Genomic DNA, 27075 nt, shown 5'->3' with positions numbered 1-27075 from the left:
ACACAAACAGCAAATATTGTCAAAAAAAAGTAAGAAATCTTTGGGGGTGCTTTGATTCATTTTGCTGAAGCACCCCCCAAAAATGGGCGAAAATCGCCCCTGGTGTAAAGTGTTTTGAGTGCTCACGTAACGTAGAAGCACTCCCATTTACTGTCACCGCACACCTGTGTAGAACAACTTGAATCCACCTCCAGTGCTCCTGACCTCGCTTCCTTTCCACCTGCTCTCCCTCCATACACTCACACCCTCCCTCCTTCTTGTTTGTCTTCAGGCAGCGGCAGCAGCAGAGTTGGTCGACCCTATGTGGAAAGCGCATTTTTGTAATAATGGCAGTTTGATTCGGCCAAGGCTTTTTGGCGGATCCCCTTCCCGATGTAACCTTCCCCGTTTCTGCAGGCCTGGGACCAGCGTGTGGCTCCCCGTGGCTGAGTCATTTCTTACTGTGGGTTTATATCGTTATGTATGTATGAAAGATATGCTGTAGATATTGTGCACGCTGCTGTTGCTGCTGCTTGAAATGTGTAGTAAACAACAGAGCGACGGATGTGACGTACGAGAAAGGGGTGGGGCTGGCCTCACATGTGATTAGTGGGTGTGTGTTGTCTTTTCCTCTCATTCAGTGCGACGTTTTATTAAAGTTGTAAGATGGCGACGGTGCATCTGAGGATCGGGGATCTAGTGTGGTGAGTAACCTTTAGACAAGGTTGAGTGCTCCGGTTCCTGTCTGCGGACCATAGAGCAGCGCTGCATTAGGACGTGTGGCAGTGATGTTTCTCCGTGCCGTAAACCAGGTGTAATCCTTGCAAGTGTTTCCCGTGCTGGGTTAGTGGATAGCCGACCCAAACAAATCGCTAACCGAGCTGACTCAGCCTGCAGCCGACGCTAGCTGCTGGCTAGCAAACAAGCTACAGTAACGGTTTAAACGCAAACTAGGTAGCTGTTTTTCCCCATGCAAACTTGTCTTTGAAGATCTCGCCGTCGTGTGTGTGTGCGTGCAGACCTACGTTACGCGGACTCAGTGCCTCGGCTCGTGGAAATGTTGTGGTCTGCGACGATCTTTGCTAGCAGCGGAGCCTGAGCGGATGTCTGCGCTCGGCTTCCGTGTTACTGCGGGCGGGCACATTTGCAAGTTTTTCGTAAAGGCTTGATTTCCACACATTTGCGCATTTGTTTGTTGAGACCGTTACAAAGGCACCACGGGAAGGGTGGCAGACGACGCAGTTAGCAATCTGAGTGAAACCGGGCCGAACAAGTGCTGAGAAGGCGAGGGCAGTGTGCGGAGGCACGGGGACAAATCCCACCGAGCGCCGCGAGCTGAGCACGGGTACTGATCAGCACAAGCCGTCTGCGAATCCTGCTGTTAGCGCTCAGACTGCTGGCTCAATACTTTAGTAGCGAATCAACACCGCGGGGGTTTGAGGCGGGCAGCTGATGCCACACAGACCCGGGAGTGATCCGCGCTTGGCCCAGTTTCTCTTTATCTGACAGTTCATGTAGAGTCTGACTTTCACTGATAATGTTAGCTGATGTATCGCGTTGCCAAAGCCACCTGCTCATTGTGGAACTGCTGAGCAGAGAGAGAGTACAGTGAACTGTGAAGATCGCGGGCTCGGTGCTAACTGTGTGGTCTTATTTCAGGGGGAAGCTCGGTCGTTACCCACCATGGCCAGGAAAGGTAAGGAGCCACAGCTTGTCCATGCCTCTGTTAAATTAAGAAAATGACGGTAACGTTACACCAAAACACTCTCGTTTCAGATAGTGAGCCCCCCCAAGGACCTGAAAAAGCCCAGGGGCAAGAAATGCCACTTTGTGAAGTTCTTTGGAACAGAGGACCAGTAAGTATGGATCACCAGCTTCCTGTTCTGGCCAAGCATGCTGTGCCTTCTCCAGCTGATACGGGAGCGTTGTGTGTCTGTGTGTCTCCAGTGCCTGGATCAAAGTAGAACAGCTGAAGCCGTACCATGCCCACAAAGAAGAGATGATCAAGATAAATAAAGGAAAGCGCTTCCAGCAGGCTGTTGATGCAGTGGAGGACTTCTTAAAGAAAGCAAAGGGGAAAGAACAGGTGAACCACGACACCTAACACCGAGAAGATGCAGAAAAATCACAGTCTGCTTAGATGTAACCCTGTACGTGATGACTGGAGTTTTCTGGTGGAGGTTTTAAGTTCATAGCAAGCAGCACCACAGTAATTTGCTTAATTAATGCTGAGCCTTTTGCTCAGTGTCTTTATTCACATAGACTGTCACAAACAGGTGTGTTTGTTTTTCTTTGTTTTATTTCTTTTTCTTAATCAAGAACAGGGACTCGTGTGCTGTTAATGGTCAGAGAAGTGACACAAAGTCTGTGGCCACATACCCCAGAACCCACAGCTGTGGTGCTGCGTGCTTTTTGTAAAACTGAGTTTGTATGTGGAAATCTTCACATGCTGATGATGACGATGGGGCCTAGTAATCACACTAAAACAACAGGAGCTGCAGGAGTTCAGTGCAGAGCAGCCTGCTGCCCTGCAGGTTGCTGTTTACAGAGCATAAACCTGTAGCTACAGAATGCAGTGGTCACACAGGACAGTGAACGCATCGCTGGTCCTGGTCCCGCCTCCTCCTTACCCAGGTTTATGGAGATGAATCAGTCTGTTAGAAACGATGCTCCTCTGGATTTCCAGTGTACCTGCCGTTCTCACCCTCGCGAACCGTGTTGCGTCGACTGGCTCAAGCAGTTCTTTGGGATTCCTGCTAGCTTTTTCCAAGACAAGGTTTTACCGGTGATACAGGAAGGATGCTACAGACATATTTTCTTTTACTTGACCTGAGCTCAGTCTCAACAGCTCTGACTGTTTGCTTGTATGGGAGTTACTCGTCCTCTTCGCATGCAGCCTCTGTGTTGGTCTGTTGATGATGTGGATGCCCAGGTTCTTGGACTTCTCCACCACATCAACATCCCACAGGTGGTGTATCCTTCCTCTTCCTTTTGAAGTCAGTCAGCATCTCTTTTGTCTTATTCACATCCAGAAGAAGGAGATTCCTCCCGTAGTCCAGCACTAGTACATCCAACCACTGCAGCTTTGTCACAGTGTGTCTGTAGGTGGCGTGACCCAGAGCTGTACTGAGAGTCTGAGGTGTGCACGATGAACAGCTGTCAGTAATCCACAGGATGTAGGACTGTAGCTTCTCCGCTGAGAAATCAAAGGTGATCATCACCATGGAGATGGGAGTGCACTCTGTGTGTTATGTATGATTACATCATTTCCTCTGACATTTGTTTTTGTGTCTTTGTGAGCAAAGACTAGTCTCTACATCACCTTCATCACATGAGATGTGAGGGTAGGTGGATGACGTTTGGGCTGGTGTGGCTTGTAAATGCCCGATGCACTGAACAGCAGGTCTACTGCTCTTTTGTCTACAGCTGAAATGTTGTTGTCAGGTTGCTAATGTTTTATTCGGTGACATGCGATTAATGTTGCTGGTAATAACAATAAAGCATTAGGCTGCCATGTAGCAGGGGTGCTACTGTGGAGTGTGTAATGTCACACGCTCCCTCTGCATAGCTGCTGAGTGTAGATGTATCTCATGAGTCATGGATGTGTAAATGGAGCAGAGGTTGGTGCCTCATAGATTCAAATCTAAACAGTGTTTGAAACTCAGAACTGAAGTGCTGCAGGACGTACTGCACACTGTTCTCATCATTTCCTTTTTCAGTGTAACAAATACCAACATGGAGCACGTATGGAGAAAAATGAGCCTCAGTGGTTCCAGCACGAGCCACGTGCAGTGAGTTGTGTGTAACTTTTGAGCACATGCTTCAATCCACACACAAATATGAAGCAATCTGACCACACGTAAAACTATATGCTGATCATTTACGCACAGTTTAGGAAGTTCAGCTTCACAAATGGGGTGCGTTTGTCTTTCTCTGCATCCAGCTGTCTACTGCATGCAACGTTCCTCTCCATCACTTACAAACCCTAAAATATGAGTGCACCAGTCGGCTGATCCGCACAGATCACATGCCTGCGTCGGATTCTGAGACAAATTTCATGCTGCCAGCTTCACACAGATCCACAAATGTAAGCTGTGTTCTTGTCCCAGTTCTGGGCTTCTTCTAAAGCTTTTAAGTTCCCATTTGGATCGATTCACCACAGATCGCCGTGACTCGACTCGGATCGACTGGTTTTCCGTTACAATCTGGTTCTACTAACGTGCGTGGTTGTCGTCATAGCAACGTGGCCGAGCGTCCCGTGGTGAAGTTGATATGTGACATGGATTCCACAAAAAAGGTGGACGTCGTTGTTGTTGTTGTGCTTGTTACCAGTTACAGACACTATAAAAGATATTTGATTCGAATCTTACTGTTATCTAATAACAGCAGGCTAACACTAATATTAGCTTAATGACTAACCCTGAACATGTTAGCATGTAGCAGCAGCTTATTTAAACCATAAGCTAACCTTCACAGGGTACTGTGTGGTGTCTGTAACCATAAATCTGTCCTTTGGTCATTCTGTTCGTTTAGAAGAAGCCCAGATGTCCCAGTTTTACACTGGGTCTTGAATGCAACTTACATTTGTGGATGTGTGTGAAGCTGGCAGCATGAAATCTGTCTCCCCACGCTGCCGTGTGATCTGTGCATAACAGGCAGTTGGTGCACAGAGAAATGTTGCACGTGGCAGACATTTGTACGCACAGAGAGAGTTTTGAATGAGGAAACTGTCCGAACCTGAACTGAAGAAGTGATCAGTGTGTACGCCTTTGTATAGTAATAGTTTTACTGGTAGATACAGTTTGGAGCTGAGCTCCCACACAACACATGGATCCTTGTGGTGTGGTGCAGAGGGGGGTTCATGGTGGATTAGGGTTGGGGCTGCAGCTATCGAAGGTTTTAGTAATTGAGTAATCTGTCCTCGGTTCCATCGATAAATCAAGTAGAAGAATCCTTTAATTGTCACTAGGGCTGGGCCATATTATACCGTTTACGGTAATACCGGTACAATGTTAGGCAACGATAAGAAAATGAAATATTGCGATAGAATTTGGGTAATACGCGCATGCGCAGTGCCTTTGTTGTCATACACACATGGCCGAAAAAGCATGGCGGATCATTGAGTAAAACGGATGAACCGGAATTGGTTTGTAAAAATGGTGCCACTGGAAACTGGTTTGGTGTTTGTCTGTAAGATATTTGTAGAACATGCAAGCGGGCCGTCGTTATTGCCGTATTTGTCGCACTAAAGTGCTCGTAAATCTGGGAGTAATCTGGGTCCTAAACTCCGTTCTCTTCAGGTCCCAAAGTCAAACGAACACACAGCATCACTGAGAGTTAAAAACTGTCTAAATTCTTTCATCTGTAATAAAATGATCAGCGTTGTTGCTTTACCAGGTGTAGCTATGAAGTTTAACATCCAGGCATCCATGAAAACAGGATTTATTACATTTAACGGAGTTAGAAGCTAGCAGGAAGTTAGCAGGAAGTTAGCTCGCTAGTTTTGCTAGTTACCTAAACATGATATAGCATGTTCTGCCTGAGAGATTTCTGAAAAAATTCAAACGTACAGCTCTGTTGTCACTTCCAACATAAATGAAGACAGGAAACTAAACAGCAGTGACGTTTGTAGGGTTACTGAAGTTGGGCTAGCTGGTAGATAATGATGTGCTACGTGATCGCTAGCGACACAGCTATGTTAGCATAAACAGTGAAGCTGGAGGATGAAGGCTAACACTTTTCCACTCGATAAAAGTTAACATGAAGGTTCCTGATGGTTAGAGACAAATGCAATCGCATGGCAGGATGCTGTAAACGGACCAAACTTCAGTCAGAAGAACAACTGAGATAATCCATCCACAATAGAAGGTTAGTGATTAATATACTGCAACAACATGGGAATAGAGCAGCTGTGATAGAATACAGCATTAATGAATCAATGGTACAGAAGTGGAGGAAGCAAGAAGAATGAGTTGAATAAAGTTTGATTTATCTGACTGCTTTGTTTGCTTAATGTGCCTTATAATCCCGTCCACCTTATGGTCCGAAAAATACATATTTGACTTTTTTATTTGGCACACAGCAGTTTAATGTAGCAAAGCACCTCTTTTAACTTCAGTGGATATTATACATGGTTATGCTCAGGATATGTCAGCACATTTCTACTGGAAATGCCTTTTGGTTAAACTTTCAGCAAGGAATTTGCATTTGCACTGTTAAATGTTTATATAGCTTTAATGCACATAAAAAACAGCTGCTTGTTTAAGTGAAATAAATGGATGGGTTTTCTTTGTGTTACTAAAGTTGTATTTTGTCTCTCATCAATTATATCGTCAGTTATATAGTTACCACAAATTTTCAAATATATGTCGTGATAAATGGTAAATGGACTGGTTCTTATATGGCACTTTTCTACTCTTCTGAGCACTCAAAGCGCTTTACACAACTTGTGCATTCACCCATTCACACAAGCACATTGTTCTAAGTGCTTTCTAAGTATGCACTCCGATGAACGCATCGGAGAGCAATTTGGGGTTAATATCTTGCCCAAGGATATTTGGCATGCAGACTAGGGGAAGCCAGGAATCGAACCACCAACGTTCCGATCAGTAGATGACCTGAGCTACAGCCCCCCAATATGGCCAATATTTTTGGCCATATCGCCCTGCTCTAATTGTCACACAAGAAAAACACATAGACAAACAAACAGGACACAGCACAGAAACACACACAATTTTTACATATTTACATCAAGGACAATAGTTACCAAAAACAGAGTGCTGTACAATTACAATGAAATCAAATTAAATACGCGGCAAACCCAGGTTGTGAATCGGTTTAGTAATCGGATAAAAAATACTTTTGTCTTATTAAGCAGCAAAAATAAATAAAAGCAAAACATTTCTTAAAAGCAAAAATACTCGAAAAATACTCGGGTGAGGTCGATTTGTTGTGTTCATGTTTGAGTTTGTGTGTAAGCCTCTAACGCGGTGGCTGCAGTGAAGAAGCCAGCGTGTGCTTGTGTTAATTCATCTTAATAGTAATTCAGTGGCTCAGAGTTTTACTGGTACATTTTTATTGGCTTGTGAAAAATCTGAATATAATTTAACGAACTCAGCATTTGATATTATTTCACGTTGAGTCTGAAACATGTTTTCTGTGCTGTGTGGACGGAGCAGCTACAGAGGTTGCCTTTCCTCACGTCGGAGTTTGTTGATCAGCTGTTTGGATGAAGGACTCGCGCTAGCTTTTTCCGGCTGTTTTGGAAAACAGATTTTCTTTTGGCTCCGCCTCTTTGCGTTGAACTGTCCCAGTGTCACCATCACTGCTGCTGTTGGGTCTGCGTGGGCTCGTTGTTGTCACTCTGTATTGGTTTGCTGCTACCACTGCACGTCTGTTTGTCGTGGCAAATGTGCACTCACGTTTCCATGGTGACAGTGGTGAGAGCCGCGTGTTAAACGAAGCATCGAGTCGAATTTTTCATTTACAGAATTACTGGATGAACGGCTGCAGCCCTGTTTGCAACTATTTTGAGGCCGATTCCTCTCATAAACGTAAACACGTCTCATCACTGAGACTTTTCTCATGACATGTGAATAAACACGTTCAGTTTGGCAGCTCAGTGACACTGTGTGTGTTTTTGAAAGAACTCAGATGGCAAAGGAGACTCAAAAGGAAAGAAGACGCCCAACAAGCCACTAAAAATTCTGGATGAGGATGATGAGGACCTCAGTGCCCTGAAGGACCCCTCTGAGAAGGTCAGTTCAGACGCTAACACCACTGTGAAGATAACTGTATGTTATTGTAAAGGTTAAAAACGGTTCCCTTCCTGTCAGTGCTTGTCTAAAATATCAGAATCAAACCTGCTTGGACTGTTTGCTGCAATATTATTATAAAACAACACCTGAGTTACATTTTGTAGCAACAGAAACAAAGAGTGTGGAGCACTAGTGAGTCAAAGTGAACCACATCCAGCTTCCATTGCTGTTCACAATTCATCTGTTTCCTGTTAAGAATGTGTGATGGTTTAAACAAACCAAAGTAAAAATAATCCAGTCGAGTCTCCTGCACATGATAGAGACAGCGCCCCCTGCAGCAGACACTGACCTCTGCAGATTTCTCACTGATTTAAAGGTGAATATGTGTCTTTTTTCCTCCTTAAGGACTTAGCTGACTCTGACCCCGAGCCATCCACTATTGAGAGGCTGGGGGCTGGACCGGGCTCAGGATTCAAATGGGAAAGCAGCGTAGGTGAACGCCCCCTCCCACCAAGCCTTGTCTTGACTTCTACCTGACCTTAATCTTTGGCTTTAATTCACCAGCAACTGCAGACCTTTCCCTTCTGACTTGTTTGGTGCTCTCTGTGACTGCTCAGATTGTTTGCTGTGATCTTGAAATGGTCAGCAAGCCTGCGTGCAGGGCTCAGTGCCACATGGAGCTTTGATTAGGGCTGGGAGTTTTGACTGAGAAATATTATAATTCAGATCATTTATCAGCACTGACACCACAGCAGAGGCCTTTGTGTCAAAGTAAGTCAGCATAAAACAGAAAAACATGAAGCAGATTTTCCTGGCCCGACTTTTTACAGCAGACAGCCTTAAAAATATTCTGCAGTAGAACAAAAACTGAAGAAAACCATGAATCAGCATCTGAACATGACCTGATGCTGCTGAAGTTACAGAGGTTTGATTAGAGACACAGCTGAGAGTTTTGCAACTTGGCATCATTTGTAAAAGTTGACATTTCTTCAGTATTGACAGCAGAAATGAGGCTTTCTCGTCCAAAGTCGTTTTTGAAGTTGCGCTGTACAAATAATGCAGAAAACAGAGATTTGAGACTGGAAGCTGTTCTTGAAGTACACAGAGAGACAGAGCTGTGCAGGAAGTGAGATCTTATTGTGGTGGAAGCTAAACAGCCAAAGTCAGAGTGAATTAATGACGATGTTGATCAAACATGTAGTTTGATCTTCTTTTGCTGCTGGTTCAGTGAATTTTGGTCCGAGTGATGAAACCTGCAGCATCAGAATCTGCGAGGTGTCGGCGTTCAGCACCGACGCGTCTGCATACGTGCTGTCGGGGGCTCCATCCACGCTCTGCGTTTACATCTTTGTGCAGAATCCGTCTTCCTGCTCTCATTTACTGCTTTAGCTGTTTGGTGGCGGTGAAATAGTTTCGTGAGCTTTAACCCGAGTTTCTGGAAAAATACATTTATATTTAAAAATGATTTAGGATTGAATGAATCGATGTGGCTTTATTCAAGCTAAACTCGATTTGAAACGGAAAATCGATGTTTTGTTTCTAAACCCTCCGTAGTTTTAGTTTAGTTGGCTGCCTGCTTCCTGACCCTCACTGACAGGTTAGGAAGCAGGCAGCCTCGGAGGTGTCATGAGGACCGAGCTGGTCCTTGGTTACAGGGATGTGACCGCGCTGAATGAAATGCCCTTTGACAGGTTTGTATGTGTACGTATGGAAACGGCTCACCCACCAAAACGATGCAGACAGTAACAGTTTTTATTTGTCAGTAAACGTTTGGGTGGGTGAAGGTGTCCAAACGTCAGCCTGCTACTGCACGTTATAGCTAATTATTGTCCCAGGAAGCAGTTCCAGCCCTCGTGTTGGTGCAGTGAGAGCCAGCTGCTCCTCAGGCTGCTTCATCACGCTTCCTTGTTTTAGTTTCCGGTCTATGCGAAACATCCATTTCCTCTTTCGTCTTTGTCCGTCGTGTTAGGCAGAAATAACTGCATGTTCCTTCAGTCACGTAAAGCTAGTTCAATCAGTTTTTGGCTAAAATGGAGCTGTGAACCAGTCTGTAACTGGGGCCTTGTCACTGGTTTCTACTTTTATAGAGAAGGACAGTGAACTTGTGGGGTCACCTCATTTTAATAGAAGTGATAAGTATCAGAGTTCAATCTGCACTTTGTCGTACAAACTAACACACATTTCCATGTTAACGTTGTGTCCTGCTTTGTAACTCCAGTATGCTAACGTTCACAGGCAGAAGAGTTGCATCGTCCTCTCGTATTAACCAAAGTTATGAGCGCCAGCTATCTGCATGCAGCATGCAGCACTTGTTACAGATCTGAATCTTATATTTCTATTCATTTCAGATCGTGTGTTTTCTTTTTACCCCTTTAACAAGCTGTACCAAGGGCCACCTTAAAAACCAGGGCCACCTTAAAAACCAGGGCCACGTGTATGTTTGCATCACAGATCCGCTGACGGCTGCCTCCATAATAACAATTACAGCACTGTGCAAAAGTCTGGAGCCACCCTTTATTTCTTTAGATTTTACTGCTGAGGAGCCTTTTTCAGAGCTGTTCGCCCCTCGGCTGATAAGGTTTTGTCACTCTGTCGGTTGTGCAACGGCGACTCCCAGGTTTGTGAATGTGATAGCATGGAAATGAAGCAACGTAGGATTTTCATAAAACAGTTACATCTACTGAGATGCTGAGGGCTACCATTGGCTGCTGCCAGTATTTTCATTTTATTTTCTTTCTTTTTCTTTTTGTAAGTAGTCCATAGTAATAGTTTTCCAGCTTTCTGGAATTCTTTCCAACTTGTTCTTGGGACATTGGCTGCTTTTTGACTCAGCAGGCCACTTAGCATAAGTATAAATAATGAATTTGTATCTTCTGAAACTTTGTGACAGGTTGTTGGTAACAAAGACTCAGCATTTGTTCTTTATTCAATTTAATCGAATCTGAAAAAAAGTAGAATTTGTGCTCCAACTAAATAATTCCCAAAGAGCTGTTGACTGAAAACTTGGAGCGTGTTGGTGTGTTTAGTCTTTAGCATCTTACTATTCTTCACTGAAGAAAATAAGAACAACCCCAGGTTTCTCTTCAGCACTGTAGCCAGGCTGACAAACAGTCAGAGCTCTGTTGAGCCAACCATCCCTTTAACGTTAACTAGTAATGACTTCATGAACTTCTTCACAAATAACATTTTTATCATTAGAGAAAAAAAAAAATACCCATAATCATCCCACAGATGTCTCCAGAAGTTGATTCTGTTCATGTGGACGTAGCGTTTTGTGGGAGAAACGTTTCGTCACTCATCCAAGTGACTTCTTCAGTCGCAGCTTTATAAGATTTGGGGAAACCTGCAGTCAGCTGAGACTGAAGAAGTCACTTGGATGAGTGACGAAACGTTTCTCCCACAAAACGCTACGTCCACATGAACAGAATCAACTTCTGGAGACATCTATGAATATGGCTTATAGCTTACTCTGGATGGCATTAACTTTCCTCCAGTAACACTGTTGGAGTCATTTTTGACCAGGACATGTCCTTCAACGCACATATTAAACAAATATGTAAGACTGCTTTCTTCCATTTGTGCAACATCTCTAAAGTTAGAAATATCCTGTCTCAGAGTGACGCTGAAAAACTAGTTCATGCATTTGTTACTTCCAGGCTGGACGACTGTAATTCATTATTATCAGGATGTCCTAAAAACTCCCTGAAAAGCCTTCAGTTAATCCAAAATGCTGCAGCAAGAGTCCTGACAGGGACTAGAAAGAGAGAGCAGATTTCTCCTGTTTTGGCTTCCCTTCATTGGCTTCCTGTTAAATCCAGAATTCAAAATCCTGCTCCTCACATACAAGGTCTTAAATAATCAGGCCCCATCTTATCTTAATGACCTTGTAGTACCATATCACCCTATTAGAGCACTTCGCTCTCGCTCTGCAGGCCTACTTGTTGTTCCTAGAGTATTTAAAAGTAGAATGGGAGGCAGAGCCTTCAGTTTTCAGGCCCCTCTTCTGTGGAACCAGCTTCCAGTTTGGATTCAGGAGACAGAAACTATCTCTACTTTAAGATTAGGCTTCAAACTTTCCTTTTTGCTAAAGCATATAGTTAGGGCTGGACCAGGTGACCCTGAATCCTCCCTTAGTTATGCTGCAATAGGTGTAGACGGCTGGGGGATTCCCATGATGCATTGAGTTTTTCCTCTCCAGTCACCTTTCTCACTCACTGTGTTTCCACACACCTCTGCATTGAATCGTTAGTTATTATTAATCTCTGTCTCTCTTCCACAGCATGTCTTTATCCTGTCTTCCTTCTCTCACCCCAACCAATCACAGCAGATGGCCCCGCCCCTCCCTGAGCCTGGTTCTGCTGGAGGTTTCTTCCTGTTAAAAGGGAGTTTTTCCTTCCCACTGTCACCAAAGTGCTGCTCATAGGGGATCATCATCGTTGGCGTTCTCTGTGTTATTGTAGGGTCGACCTTACAGGATAACGCACCATGAGCCGATTGTTGTTGTCATTTAATGCTGTATAAATAAAATTGAATTGAACCAAATATTCTCTTTCAGGCTCATTAGAGCAGTACAAACTTACATACTGTACTTCATGTCTGTTTACAGCTGTTACACCTACTTCTCATTTTCCTAAGATAAAATGAAGGAAATAAGGTGTGGCTTAAGACTCGTTGCTGCTTCCCCAATTAAGCCCGAAATTCATAAAAATCATAAAACTGGTGCTCTGCAAGAGTGTATCTCTAAAATGTCTATGTGAGAGAGGGCGAGTGTGAGAGGCTGCAGGTGAGATCATTACAGGCGTGGCTGTGGGAAGATGGCATGATGCAAACACCACCGTGCCTTAATGTGCTGTGTGTTGATGTTTACCTCAAATGTTTTCTTTTAAAACACCGTAGAGTGTGGACAGGCTGCCAACATTAGCTTTTAATCAGCTGCAGGAGCTTTAGAACATGATTGAGTGGCTCTAACACTGTAACCTGTCAGATCACTGCACGTCTGTATGAACACTCATCCACTGCACTCTGATTGTGTTGTAGCCTGTGAAGGATGATCCACATTTTCACCACTTTCTGCTCAGCCAGTCTGAAAAGGTAAGCAGAAACATGTGGTCAGAGGTTTCCATATACTCGCATAGGCATGAATGACGGGCTCATTTAAGTTTCTGATGTTTTTTTACAACAACAAACAGGAATATGGTTTCCATTTATCTAGAATGTTCTCTGAGTCGCACACACATACCTGCACCAAGGTTACATGCTCTGGGAGCCATCAGCACTCAGGAGTTCGGTTAAATTGGTTGGTTTGGTTTCTTGGCATGGACCAGTGTGTAATACGTCTGAGGTCGGGCCTTTGGGAAGGACATTAGGCTGCTTTTCAAAACCAGTTTGTGGTGTGTTTGGGATCATCGTCCTGTTGGAAAACCCAATCGTGTCGGAGAATTTTGAGGTTTTTTATTCCATTCATTCTGTGCAGTGTGCCAGTATCGATGCTGCCTCCACCGTGTTTGACAGGTGGTACCGTGTTCTTCATTTTGAAGGCCTTAGATCTTTGTCTCATCTGGACATTAAAGTTTGTGCAACAGCAAACATGAGTTTAGCTTGAAGGTCAGTTTTGGATCAGGGGCTTCTGTCCATGGTGACTAGCTGGGACACCAGTTGTTGGCATTAAGAAGATGTTAGTAGGACATAATCTCCACTGGAGAAGAGTTGTTTTTAACATCTCCAACACTTCAAATCTGATGAAATTCAATTTTTGGTGTAAGATTTGTTTCACTGACACAACATTGTTTCTTATTGCAACAACCACCAGTTAGTCTGCAACACAAACTTCACTTCTACACTCACACGTTTTCATGTCTAAGTTGGTCCTCTAATAATTCAGTTAATTAGATGAATTAAAAATGATGAAGTGTGTTTATAAAGCATGCTGTAGTAGCAGCTGGTGACACTGTCAGAGTTATGTACCAGTTACTTGATATCGTATGATGATTCCCGGTTCTGTAAGGAATGTGATGCAGATCATCTCCTCAGTCTGTCCACTTTGCTGCTTTATCACTAACTGATTATCGATTGGTTTGAAATGAAAACATGTTGTATGAATTACAGCTCGTTAAAAACGACTCATTTTAAATATAAGTTGCATCGTTTTTACTTTGTCACCTCTGCGCCCACAGCCAGCTTCGTCAATGGAGCCCATTAGCAAACGCCTGAAGATCATTGAAGAGGTAAAAGCAATAATGTAGGCTGCTTTGATTTGCTTGAAATGATTGTTCATTGGCAGGCACAGAGACTTGTATGTGTGCACGGTGCATACCAGGCAAAGGAGATGTGATTTATTTTTTTCCATTTGTTTAGTTGCCGTGAGTGTGATTGCTATAGATTTGCCTCTGATTGTGCAGGTCACAGGGTCAACATCTATCCAAGCAGCAGACAGCACAGCGATCAACGGCAGCATCACACCCACAGATAAGCGGTATGGCACATCCTCATCACAGGGTTACACAACACTGTTGCTAAATTGATCACAGGGCTCGTTTTCATGCTTTGGTCTGTATGTTCTCGGCTTCTGCTCTTCAGAATAGGCTTCCTGGGTCTGGGGCTGATGGGTAGCGGCATTGTTTCCAACCTGTTGAAAATGGGTCATATCGTGACAGTGTGGAACCGCACTGCAGAAAAGGTAAACACACTCATGGTCAGCCAGTGGCTGCTGCCTCTAACACGATCACATTCAGTCAGATTAGATTCAGCAGTATTAAAGCGCCCGATATGGTTGGTTGAAAGGGGTGTGGCTTGCTGCTGATTCCTCCCTGCTATGTTTCAGTGTGACCTGTTCATCCAGGAGGGGGCACGGTTAGGCCGCACTCCTGCAGAAGTGGCCTCCATGTGTGACATCACCTTCTCCTGTGTGTCTGACCCTAAGGCTGCCAGAGACGTGAGTACGCTGCACCGTGTTCAACACCAGTCTAACACAAGCTAACGACAGAATAAACGTGAAGAAAAATCTAATGGATCCGTGATTTCATGCATTAATCAAGTGCACAGAGATTTCCAGTCAGAGAGTGAGTGGGTGGGGATTGTCAAGAGTGAAGTGGGCGGGGCTATAAATGAACAGAAAGGTGCTCTGACTTTTTGAGTCACTGGTGACAAGCTGGCGCCAGCTGGTGTTTCACTGTAAGGAACATGGGTGTGAGCATGGCTCTTTGATGGATGTGACAAAGTTGTTCATTTAACAGGTCGTTGATATTTATTAAACTCTGAATCACACCAGCTGTTATCTTGTGAGGTAAAGACACTAATGCAGATCAATCACATAGTTCTATATTCACATTTCTGTCTTTTATGAAGTTGGTGTTGGGACCCAGTGGAGTGCTACAAGGAATCAGACCGGGCAAATGCTACGTAGAGATGTCTACAGTCGATCCAGAGACCATCACAGAGCTCTCACAGGTAAACACCAGCATGATCCAGTAAATAAAAATGATTTAAAACTCTGTCTCATGCTGCCTTCATCTCGGTTAGAAATACTACAGTAGGAGCAGCTGAGTGTGTCAATAAATTCTTATTCAGTATTTGAATGTCAGGTGATCACGTCACGCGGCGGCCGCTTCCTGGAAGCTCCGGTGGCAGGAAGCCAGCAGCTGTCCAACGACGGGATGCTGGTCATCCTGGCAGCTGGCGACAGGACGGTCTATGAGGACTGCAGCAGCTGCTTCCAGGCCATGGGCAAGACCTCGTTTTTTCTGGGTACGGGAAGATCGGCGTCCAGTACACTCAGCAAGGCCCCTTCAGAAGACGGATGAAGTGTTGGGCTTTAGACATCCGAGGGGACACACATGCAGCAAAAGGAACTTGAGTTATTTGTGTGCCTTTGTCTATCAGTCTGCACCAGCCAATATCGACAAGCTTCTGTGGGAGGTTTCTTCCTTCCTTACTTTAGCACCTTGTTGTGATTTGGTGCTATGTAAATAAAAATTGTAGTGAATCATTGTAGCCAGTGCAGACTGATGGCACAGAGGATTTGGGCCAGATTACAACTGTGTGTGTGTGACACCTGTATGTGTGTGTTTTTAAGGTGAGGCAGGGAATGCTGCAAGGATGATGCTAATCCTCAACATGGTTCAAGGCAGCTTCATGGCCACTATTGCAGAGGGGCTAACATTGGCACAGGCCACGGGCCAATCACAGCAGACCTTCCTGGACATCCTGTGCCAGGGTCAGATGGCTAGCACCTTTGTGGACCAGAAATGCCAGAGTAAGTCAACACAGTGTGACGTCACTGCTCACTTTGATTTGTTGTCATTAGGGCTGCCACGATTAGTCGACTAGTCACGATTACGTCGACTATCAAACTCGTCGACGACTGATTTAATAGTCGACGCGTCGTTTGAAGCTTTGTAAGATCCCCAAAGACGCAGGAATAAGTAGTAGGATTTAAGAGTGTAATAACGGACTGAAACAGAAGATGGCAGCACTGCATGTACAAGGATGCCAGCTGCCGTTAAACCCCGAAGAAGAAGAAGCTGTGTCCCAGAATTCATAGCGCAGCCCAGCTCAGTTTCCAACAATGGCGGCAGCTAGTTAGTTTTAATATTACTCTTATTATTCTTTCTGGGTCACAAAATAAACGTTTAACATATTTTCAGGCGAGAATGTAGCTGTGTAAACCTCAAATATCTGCTCAGTTTATCAAGACACCACATATTTTCAAAAGCGCTCCGACGTTTTCGGAGACGTCTGTTACCCACTAGCTCGATAGTTAGCCGGGGTTCAAGGCGCTTTTTTCAGTGTTTTATTTGTTCCTGAGTAAATCGGTTTGGCTGAGATTAAAGTTATAGTTTTTACACAGCTGAATAAACGTCAAGCAGACAGCTGATCATCAGAAGTGTGAGATGCTGGAGAATTTACTCCGGTGTCCTGTTATATTTTAGATAGCAAGGAGTTTATTAAACTTCACCTAAACAATCTGCAAATTTCATTAAAATTTAATAAACTATCATCTTGTCTTTATGTTTAGTTAGCACATACCTTAAACACTTAAAGCTGTAAGCTAATGATAGTTATATAAGAGCAGATGCTGCTGGTGCAATAAGCTGTACGTTTTATGTCCAATGGATGATGATCTGATTAGTCGACTAATCGTAAAAATAATCGTTTGTGGCCCTAGTTGTCATGGTGTAGTGGCTTCGCCTAACAGTCAAAGATCCATGGTTGAACTGGGGAACGTGCCAAATCGAGCCTGCAGCTTATTTTTTCTTCTTCTTTTTTTAGTCTTAACTGGGACAAAAACAAGTTCCATGAATATCAGGAGGTCCTACTGTAACCAAGCCTGTAATGACCGTCTTCCTGCCCCTTCCAGATATTTTACAGGGCAACTTTAAACCAGACTACTATTTGAAACACATTCAGAAGGACCTAAGGCTAGCCATCTCCATGGGCGACATGGCCAACCATCCAACCCCGATGGCTGCAGCTGCCAACGAGGTACAGCTCTCATAGCTTTCTCCTCTAAATTTCTGTAATTCTTTGTGGTAAAACTTTTCTTTTCAGAAATGAAGTGTTTCCTGCTCATGTTGTTTGTCCTCTAACATATGAGCCTTGGGGCAGCAGAAACGTTTTGTCTCCGTTGTTTTCTGTTTTGCAGGTTTATAAGCGGGCCAAGGCACTGGACCAGTCGGACAATGACATTTCAGCAGTTTACAGAGCCTACATTCACTAGAGCGAGGTGTGGCCTGGCCTGTGGACCACACAGTCTTTCATCCCTCCTTTTCTCCCTTTGTCATTAAAGGTTTTTTGTTTTTAATTTGAAACTTTTATTTTATTTTTCACCCCAGTGCCAGCCGCGTTACCTGCCCGCAATTCCGGGACTGTAATTCCGTGTTTTAGAGGCAACATTAAGCATTGCACTGACTGTACTGTGGGAATTTTATGCTGTAAGAGTGCCAGGAACGAGGCTGAACTACTGCACTGCTGCAGTTTGCCGTCAGAGGGGCGCTTTGCCTCGTTCCTGACATCGTCGTTATAAAACAGTATGAGTAATGCTGGGCGCTACTGTGAAGCTAAACAAATTGCCATGTGGAATCAGAACCCTAACATATTTGAGTTTTTCCCCTTTTGTTTAATTATCTGTGTGAGCTCGGCTCCAGAAATCCATGAGAGTAAGCAACAGAACATGCCACTGCATTGCCTTAATATTGTAACCCCTCGGGTCCTTCGACAATACACGTATTTATTTATGCCTCTTTTAAGGTCTTCTTTGTGCAGTTGGCTTCTTCCCGTGTGTAACCACAGAATTTAGGCTTTTCCATTAGTGTGATTTTGTTTGAAACAAGTGGAGGACAAAGCTGCAGATGTGCTGAGGCCTTAAAATGCAGATGTTTCTCCTCATGGTTTGAGATTTCCACTTTTGAAACGCTTCGACCTTTCTCTTGAAAGACTTTGTGTTTTTCCTCTTTAAATATATGAACCTAGATCAATCCCGTTTGAGCTGACAGCTCAGTGTTGAATCATTGTTAGGCGCTAGCGTTAGAGCCAAGCTAAGGCCAGAGTGACACTTAAACTGTAGGCCCTGGCTGTAAACGCGGGCTGACTTTGGTCAAAGCAGACCAACACACAGGTCGTTTTAGACACTATTTGTTACATGACTGTGTTCACTCAGTCTGAGTCTCAATGCTTGATATTGATTTGGTCGGCTGGCCTCAATAAAATTACGAGCAAACAAAGTGGGCGGAGGTTTGACTGTAAAGGTCATCACAGGCTGGCACAACACTGATCAGTGAGGTTTGTGGCCCAGCTTGTGACAGATGATCATTAAAATGAAATCCCAAAGAGATGTTGGAGGTCTCAGTTATAGTAGTTTATCTACAATATGTTACTGGGTGTTTCATGTATTTAATGTTTGGACTCAGATCTTTGTGATTGCAGCATTGGCTGTGTGTGTTGGCCCTGACAGGCTCCAGCCACCCAGATAAAGACAATTACTGAGATGGTGAGGGAACAACACGGCCCAACACTGTATGAATCCAGTCACAGGCCCCGTGGACCAAGCTTTGACTTCCCAACATGATATGAAGCCAACTCACTGGTGTCCTCACAGGGCTTAGTGATTTTAGTCTTATTGGTACCCATGAAGACCTCTGCTATGTAGCATCAAACGTACCTGCTGTCAGTAAGACAGCGTATACAAGTACAAATGTGGCACAGTAGTGAGGTTTTCTTCTTCTCTGCTTCAAACTCAAAGATGCGACATATCTTCTCAGACTGACAGGGCACGGGCACCGGTCAACCAAGGGGATTATTCTGATACTTTAGGGTGTCGGCGGCGTCGTGTTTGAAGTCCAAGTTTATTCTGTCCCATATGGTCAGGAAGTGCTGCGGCAGGCCTACAAACATGTGAGGGTCATTTTTATTTTCAGATTGAACATTGAAACCAAATGGCTTTTGAAAACGTGCGCCTGCACCACCAGGTTGGTCTACTGTATCTTATCCAGTATGACATGAAGAAACCAAAACGGGCCGATCACCCACCAGTTCATGGTTTTATCATCTGAGGCTACACGTTTGTCGAAACGTAGTTACCAAGCGATCTGTGAGAAGCATTTTGTTAGCCAAGGTTAAGTTTTTAATTTTGGTTTGTCAGACACGCTCTAGACTTCAAAGAGCTGTTTTTAGAAGATGTAAATAGCACATTAGGATAAGTAGGGTTCCTTTTCTATCTGCGGTAATCAGGATTAATGAAGAAGCTACTTTTGGTTTTGACTCTACAGAGCGAATGTCTAACATCTGTGTCTTAATACTGTAGATTGCTCAGTTCAAATGTAAATGGTTTATAAATATATGGCTTATATAATCTGGCTTATTGTGATGGAATAATGACTGGGATCCCATTGATGCAAGGTGGGAGGAACTTTGGGGCTATTTATGATTTTGTGTACATGTGAAAATATCAAGACTTTTGTGCTGTTTAATAAATCCTAAACTCCTAATTGCTGATGTGTACGTGTGCACTGACTGTTTATCTCCTGCTAGTAATATCACACTGTTCATTTGAATATGCTTTGAGCAGTCTGTGAGGCCAGAAAGCACAGCTACTGTTTATGACCACAGTGTGACATCGCTGGATGGTAGGGTAACACACCGTGTCACACAGGTCCTCTCACACTGGTTTGTTGAACCTGGCACTGTTCACTGTACTCACATGGCATCCAGTCATCAGATCTCAGCCCAAAGGAGCACCTTTAGCCACTGGGGATTTATTCCCCTAAAACTAGGTTTGTATTGAGGGGGTTTCAGTTGGGACTTGGATGCCCTAAAAACATCAAAAACATCTTAGTTGAAACAGTTGGACTCTGTGTATGAACTGCTGAATCTCAGACTCTTCTCCAGTCCCGATCTTATCAAAAGTAACTATAGTAATCACAGTATGCAAATCCTGTATAGCAGCTAGCCTAACACCTCAGAGCATCAAATCCTCATAAATATGAAAACTACAGCTGTTCCTCTGTAATAGCCACTGAATTCTGACACATCGTCTAAAACTCTAAAAATACATTTTTGTGGTCATTTCAGTTCATCAGGCCTCAAACAGGCTTTGAGCCACCAGAGGATGAACTTGTCCTTTCAGAGCTAAATGTAACTGATGTGGGCACATCCATCCATCTTCTTCCGCTTATCTGGGACCGGGTCGCGGGGGCAGCAGCCCAAGCACAGAATCCCAGACCTCCCGCTCGCCAGCCACCTCCTCCAGATGCCCGAACCACCTCAACTGGCTCCTTTCGATGTGGAGGAGCAGCGGCTCTACTCTGAGCCCCTCCCGAATGGCCGAACTTCTCACCCTATCTCTAAGGGAGAGGCCAGCCACCCTTCGGAGGAAGCTCATTTCCGCCGCTTGTATCCGCGATCTCGTTCTTTCGGTCACTACCCACAGCTCGTGACCATAGGTGAGGGTAAGGGCGTAGATTGACCAGTAAATTGAGAGCTTCGCTTTTACACTCAGCTCTCTCTTCACCACAACAGACCGGTACAGCGTCTGCATCACTGCAGCCGCAGCACCAATCCGTCTGTCGATCTCCCACTCCCTTCTCCCATCACTTGTGAACAAGACCCAGAGATACTTAAACTCCTCCACTTGGGGCAGGAACTCATCCCCAACCCGGAGTGGGCACTCCACCCTTTTCCAGCTGAGGACCATGGCCTCAGATTTGGAGGTGCTGAATCTCATTCCCACTGCTTCACACTCGGGCTGCAAACCGTTCCAAGGCAAGCTGGAGGCCATCACCTGATGAAGTCAATGGAACCACATCATCTGCAAAAAGCAGAGATAAGATCCTGAGACCACCAAAGTGAAAGCTTTCCGCCACTTGGCTACGCCTAGAAATTCTGTCCATAAAAATTATGAACAGAATTGGTGACAAAGGGGCAGCCCTGGCGGAGCCCATCACCCACACCCATACGCCCGGAGCACCCCCCACAAGACCCCCCTCCCGAGGGACACGGTCGAATGCTTTCTCCAAGTCCACAAAGCACATGTAGACTGGATGGGCAAACTCCCATGCACCCTCGAGTATCCTCGAGAGGTTAAAGAGCTGGTCCAGTGTTCCACGAAGGGAGTTGTTTAACTGCCTCAGTGACCTCGCCCCCAGAGATTGGCGGGTCATCCCCTTTGTCCCCAGACTCTGCTTCCGCCACGGAAGACGTGCCAGTGGGATTGAGGAGATCCTCTTAGTATTCCTTCCACCGTCCGACGATTTTCTCAGTCGAAGTCAGCAGCACTCCACCCGCACATACAGTGCAGGTAGAACACTGCTTTCCCCTCCAGAGTCGCCTGACAGTTTGCCAGAATCTCTTCGAGGCAGTCTGAAAGTCTTTTTCCATGGCCTCGCCGAACTCCTCCCACACCTGAGTTTTTCGCATTCCGCTTGGCCTGTCGGTACCTATCAGCTGCCTCCGGAGTCCCACAGACTAACCAAGCCCGTTAGGACTCCTTCTTCAGCTTGGTGGCTCCCCTCACCTCTGGTGTCCACCATTTGGTTCGGGGATTACCACCACGACAGGCACCAACTACCTTGCGGCTGCAGCTCAGTGCAGCGGTTTCGGCAATGGAGATGCTGAACATAGTCCATTCGGACTCAATGTCCCCAGTCTCCCTCGGAATGCTGTTGAAGCTCTGCCGGAGGTGTGAGTTGAAGATCTCGCGGACCAGGGCCTCTGCTAGACATTCCCCATCACCTGATCCCACTCACCACCAGATGGTGATCAGTTGACAGCTCAGCCCCTCTCTTTACCCGAGTGTCCAAAACATATGGCCTCAGGTCTGGTGATACGATTCCAAAATCGATCATCGACCTGTGGCCGAGAGCGTCCTGGTGCCACGTGCACTTATGGACACTCTTATGTTCGAACATGGTGTTCGTTATGGCCAAACTGTGGTTTGCACAGAAGTCCAATAACAAAACACCACTCGCATTCAGATCCGGGAGGCTGTTCCTCCCAATCACGCCCTTCCAGGTCTCACTGTCGTTGCCCACGTGAGCATTGAAGTCTCCCAGTAGGACAACAGATTCCCCAGGGGGAGCACCCTCCAGTGCCCCACCCAGGGACTCCAAGAAGGCTGGGTACTCTGAACTGCCACTCGGCGCATAAGCACAGACGACAGTCAGGTACTGTTCCCTGACCCGAAGGCGAAGGGAACAAACCCTCTCGTCCACTGGGAGAAACCCCAACATACCAGCAGCAAGCCAAGGGGATACCAAGATACCCACCCCAGCCCGACACCTCTCACCAGGGGCAACTCCAGACTGAGACAGAGTCCAGCCCCTCTCCAGGAGACTGGTTCCAGAGCCCAGGCCATGCGTTGAGGTGAGCCCGACTATATCTAGCCGGTACCTCTCAACCTCACGCACTAGCTCAGGCTCCTTCCCCACCAGAGGTGACATTCCATATCCCAATCGCCTGTCTTGGTAGCCGGGGATCGCTTCGCCAGGGCCTCCGCTCCTGGCCGCCACTCGGCTCACTTTGCACCCGACAATGTGCAATGTGATGTGGGCACAGTGAATGCTAAATATCTTTGAACCTGCTATTGTTATTGATGCTGTCATATCAAACTCATTACTCTCTTGCAGTAAAACTGACAAAAGACTGACCCTCTGTCACTCAGCTGCAAATCCAGGTCCTGTGTGGAAATGCATGGCTGCTTCTGCTTTTACCTCACACTTGGAAAGGCACTAGGATTAGAGTTAAATTATGGAATGTTGGATTCATTTATCCACAGGTTCAAAGGAGGCTGACTCCAAATTGTTGCCACAGCCTCGAAGGATCGCTGATGAGTATAAAACACCCAATCACACTGGTGCAGGATTCACACTGGTGCAGGATTCACACTGTGGCTTCGTTCTTTGAACATAATAGAAAATGATAAAAACACAGAGTGAATAAATAACACTTATTATGTCTCCAAAAGTTGATTCTGTTCATCTGGACGTAGCGTTTTGTGGGAGAAACATTTCGTCACTCATCCAGGTGACTTCTTCAGTCTCAGCTGACTGCAGGTTTCCCCAAATCTTATAAACAGTACATTTGCATAATGACTGAAACCAATGGGCTGGGAGGTCAGTTCCTTAATCTTAATTATGCAAATTCTCATGACCATTGATCAACAACCACTGACCAAAACCCACTGATCAAAGACCACTGATCAAAACCCACTGATCAATAACCATGAGTCCCATTCACAGAGAGTTGGGGAATGGCTGCAGTCACAGCATTGTAAGATGGTGACAGATGTACCCTTAGGGCCCCTCCTCGATTCAGAGATGGTCTTTCCCTTTTCACGTATATGGCCTCCTTGACTCCGCCCTCAAACCAGCGTTCCTCCCTGTCCAGGATGTTACATCCTCATCCTTGAAAGAGTGTCCACTGGCCTGTAGGTGTAAATAGACTGCAGAGTCCTGGCCTGACGAGGTGGCTCTTCTGTGTTGTGACATCCTCTTTGCCAGAGGTTGTTTGGTTTCCCCGATGTATAAATCCTGCCAATCCTCCTGCACTTAACAGCGTACACTATGTTACTCTGTTTGTGTCGGGGGACCCGATCCTTGGGGTGGACCAATTTTTGGCGTTTGGGGGTTTAAAAGCCACAGAGACACGGTGTTTAGAAAAAATGCGTCACTGTTCCGATACTCCTGACACATACGGGATCACTACAGGTTTTCGCTTGGGCAGCGGTTGTCCTTCTCTCCTGGATCGGCTGGAGCTTTCTTTAGGAGCCTTTCCTGCTTTGACAAAAGTCCAGCTGGGATAACCACATTTACTCAGGGCCTTCTTGATGTTCTTCTGCCTCACTGGCCGCTGTGTCAGTGGGGATGGTGTTCGCTCTGTGTTGTAGCGTCCTGATGACACCCAGTTTGTGCTCCAGTGGATGATGAGAGTCAAACCTTAAATACTGATCCGTATGTGTAGGTTTACGGTACACGTCAGCTTTTAGATGTCCCCCATTACTGATGGAAATCTCACAGTCTAAGAAGGCTAACCTGCCACTTTTCATATCCTCCCTGGTGAATTTGATGTGTCGGTCCACCGAGTTAATGTGATCCATGAAATGTGGAACGTCCTGAGATTTGATTTTCACCCAGGTGTCATCCACATATCTGAACCAATGGCTTGGTTGTGTTCCAGGGTAGGATAGCAAAGCCCTCTTTTCCACTTCTTCCATGTACAAATTGGCCACGATGGGTGAAACTGGGGAGCCCATGGCACACCCATGTTTCTGCCTGTAGAACTGACCCTTGTATGTGAAGTAGGTGGAATGAAGACACAGTTCCAAAAGCAAACACACTTGGTCAATGCTGAAACATTTATTATGATTCTACTAGACATGGACTTAAAGCTGTATGAGAGCAAATGGATGTGACGAGTCTCATGACGTGGCAAAACAGAATAGCATAAAAGCAGGCGTGTGTGTGATGCACGCTGTACCTTCATCCCTAACAATACTGCTGCTAATGGCACTAAATTAGAAACACTGGTTGATTGATTTAAAGATAAAGTTTAATGAAGATGTGTCACACCTTAACAACAGCTCCTCACAAACAAACAGCTTCATTTAAATAAAGTTTTAAAGCTCCTTTTGCAGGTGAACAGCCAATGATATTTCATATTTCCAGGTTATGATGTTTCACTTAGACTCTAGTTGTGATCTGATATTTTTGGAAGTTTTCCCCTTATATTATTACTGCAGAATGTTATACTACAGGACTGATAATCAAAAGAGTGGAGACTCGGATGAAGCAGGTAGGTGGTGAGGGTCCAGAGAAACGTAGAGACATCATTTGGGGACTAGGCAGCCCTGAGTATGCTTAAACATTTGAACTTCTTCTGCCTTTTATTGTAGTTTTGTAACTGAGAAGATAACTGTCCAGATTTGTCCTGCCTGACAGGGAGACAGAGCACAGGCTTCCTGTCACACCTGGCTGGGAATCCTGGAAGGATGAGTCAGAGGATCTGCATGAATGGGATTGACACCTGACGGTGTGAACAGAGGGATTTGTTAGAAATACGTTTTTTGATCAAGTTTCTTTTAATATTAATTGCAATGTATGCTCATAATTACACTCCTCGTTAGAAGGATAAGCCCACAGTGTGAAGGGTTAACACAGAGAGTTGAGTGTTGAAGGTAAATTGCGACACGCTTACACAACACTATTTCAGACAAGGAGAGGCTGCCTTGGCCTCGTGTGGGGGTATAACATGCTGTTATTTCAGACAAATCTGAAATGTTGTCTGCTAAAGGGCAGAAGGCTGAGTATTGTCTCATAGACCAGCTTGACACACAAATGCTATGCGTGAGGCAGTGATGGGTGCGTTTTAAATGTCATGGTGTGAGATCAGTTTGCCGAGGCTAACATTAGCAGTGCTGACAGACGATGTTAGAGCATCTTTAAAGCTGCAGACAATCGACAAAATATGAACAATCAGTGGAAGAAATGTTACTTGTAACTAAAAATAAACTTCGTTCCAGACAAAGTATTCACAAGAGCAACAACAGATCAGTTCGACCAAAAAATGCCACGACAGCCTGACGAAGCTAAGCTAACGTAGACTAAGGCTGCGTTCACACTGCAGGCGAAAGCGCATCAAATCCGATTTTTTGACCCTCTGCGACTCCTATCCGATCATGGTGTGACAGCGTGAACGGCACAAATCCGATATTTTCAAATCCGATCTGGGTCACTTTCGTATGTGGTACTGAATCTGATACATATCTGATGTTTTAGAAAGCGACTGCTGTTTGATGGTCATGTCGCATTAAATCCGTCTTTTACGTCACTGACACAAGACAGACGCCAATTATCAGCGCCGGAGAAGACATCGCGAACGCTTCCTGTCCATCCGGTGAAACTGCTGGGAAGACAACGTTGGAGAAACGTGAACATTTTCTTTGTACTGTATAATCTGCAGATTCTGACAGAAATCTGCAGCTAGAAGCAGCGCTCCTCTAAAACAGCAATAAGGATCATTATTAGGTTATTTACATTATTATGTAAATAAGAAAATAACTTAAAGCAAAATTGGGAAACGTGAAGTCTTTATATTAAGGCCATCAGTCAAACAACACTGTTGGTCTGGGTCTAAACAGAGCGCGTTGTGTGTGACGTCTTCTTTTGCGCATGCGGCCGCTTTGAGCGTTCACACTAGAGCGCGTTTGCTGTCGCATTTTATTTGTAGTGTGAACGAGCAGACAAAAAAATCGGATTTGATCAAAAAATCGGAGTTGAGCATCAAGACCTGCAGAGTGAACGTAGCCTAAGTCCAGTAGAAGGTTCTGGTATTCTCTCAAAGCAAAATGTGAGCTGGGGTCTCAGATCGATCTGTCTGATGCTGGTTCTCTCACATTTAGCTTTCCTCAGTTTTTCCCTTTAGTCTCACGTGTTTCCATTGTTATGTTAAACATGTTAGCCTTGGTTAACAGTCTCAGTCTGCAGTAGAAACCAGTCACTCGTGTCTTTCTTTTAAAAACCTGCTGTATTTTACAACACACACACACACACACACGCTTGTGAGCTCACCTCCAACTGCAGCCATGCAGAAGATCCAGGTCAGCATCTCATCCTGTCCATCGGGCTCGGCTCCATGTGCAAATGAACCTTTTTGTTGTGCAAAAAGAGACGATTTCTCCAGGCTGCCATCAAAACCAGCTAATGTAAATAATAATGTATTTGCAATCCACGTTTTACTTGTATATGTGATGTTTGATTGCAGTCAGTGAAACACTTGAGGCATTAAAAACAGAGAAATACTTTCATCTCTACAGACCAGCTGCTCCTTCCTCCCTCCAGTCTTTGCAGCATGC

General features: G+C 45.0%; 1 protein-coding gene across 4 annotated transcripts; it reads left to right on the top strand.

Moving 5' to 3' along the window:
* Nucleotides 1-551: 551 nt before the first annotated feature.
* On the top strand, nucleotides 552-19717 carry glyr1 (glyoxylate reductase 1 homolog (Arabidopsis)). Of its 4 annotated transcripts, XM_084927074.1 has the most exons (16): nucleotides 552-683; nucleotides 1639-1675; nucleotides 1756-1835; nucleotides 1927-2065; nucleotides 7626-7736; nucleotides 8142-8225; nucleotides 12774-12827; nucleotides 13910-13960; nucleotides 14135-14208; nucleotides 14313-14412; nucleotides 14557-14667; nucleotides 15081-15182; nucleotides 15317-15479; nucleotides 15808-15987; nucleotides 17092-17216; nucleotides 17377-19717. In XM_084927074.1, the coding sequence occupies exons 1-16, from the start codon at nucleotides 646-648 to the stop codon at nucleotides 17449-17451; spliced, it is 1524 nt and encodes a 507-aa protein (XP_084783200.1). In that variant the 5' UTR covers nucleotides 552-645; the 3' UTR covers nucleotides 17452-19717. The 4 variants fall into 4 exon arrangements, with proteins under 4 accessions (XP_084783200.1, XP_084783201.1, XP_084783202.1 ...); XM_084927075.1 differs by lacking the exon at nucleotides 12774-12827; XM_084927076.1 differs by lacking the exon at nucleotides 8142-8225 and having other exon boundaries at nucleotides 554-683.
* The last annotated feature ends 7358 nt before the right edge of the window (nucleotides 19718-27075 follow it).

This window comes from Perissodus microlepis, chromosome 4 (assembly GCF_051167445.1).
Source record: "Perissodus microlepis isolate ML-2025 ecotype Zambia chromosome 4, ASM5116744v1, whole genome shotgun sequence".
Lineage (NCBI taxonomy): Eukaryota > Metazoa > Chordata > Actinopteri > Cichliformes > Cichlidae > Perissodus > Perissodus microlepis.
Note: the sequence above shows the minus strand (reverse complement) of the source record. Positions and strands in the feature narration are given on the sequence as shown.

Bases quoted from the DNA above. Each gene is read 5' to 3' on its own strand.
- glyr1 (XM_084927074.1), top strand. From the start codon at position 646: ATGGCGACGGTGCATCTGAGGATCGGGGATCTAGTGTG. The intron at 684-1,638 runs GTGAGTAACCTT...GTCTTATTTCAG, and splicing joins AGGATCGGGGATCTAGTGTG to GGGGAAGCTCGGTCGTTACC. The intron at 7,737-8,141 runs GTCAGTTCAGAC...TTCCTCCTTAAG, and splicing joins TGAAGGACCCCTCTGAGAAG to GACTTAGCTGACTCTGACCC.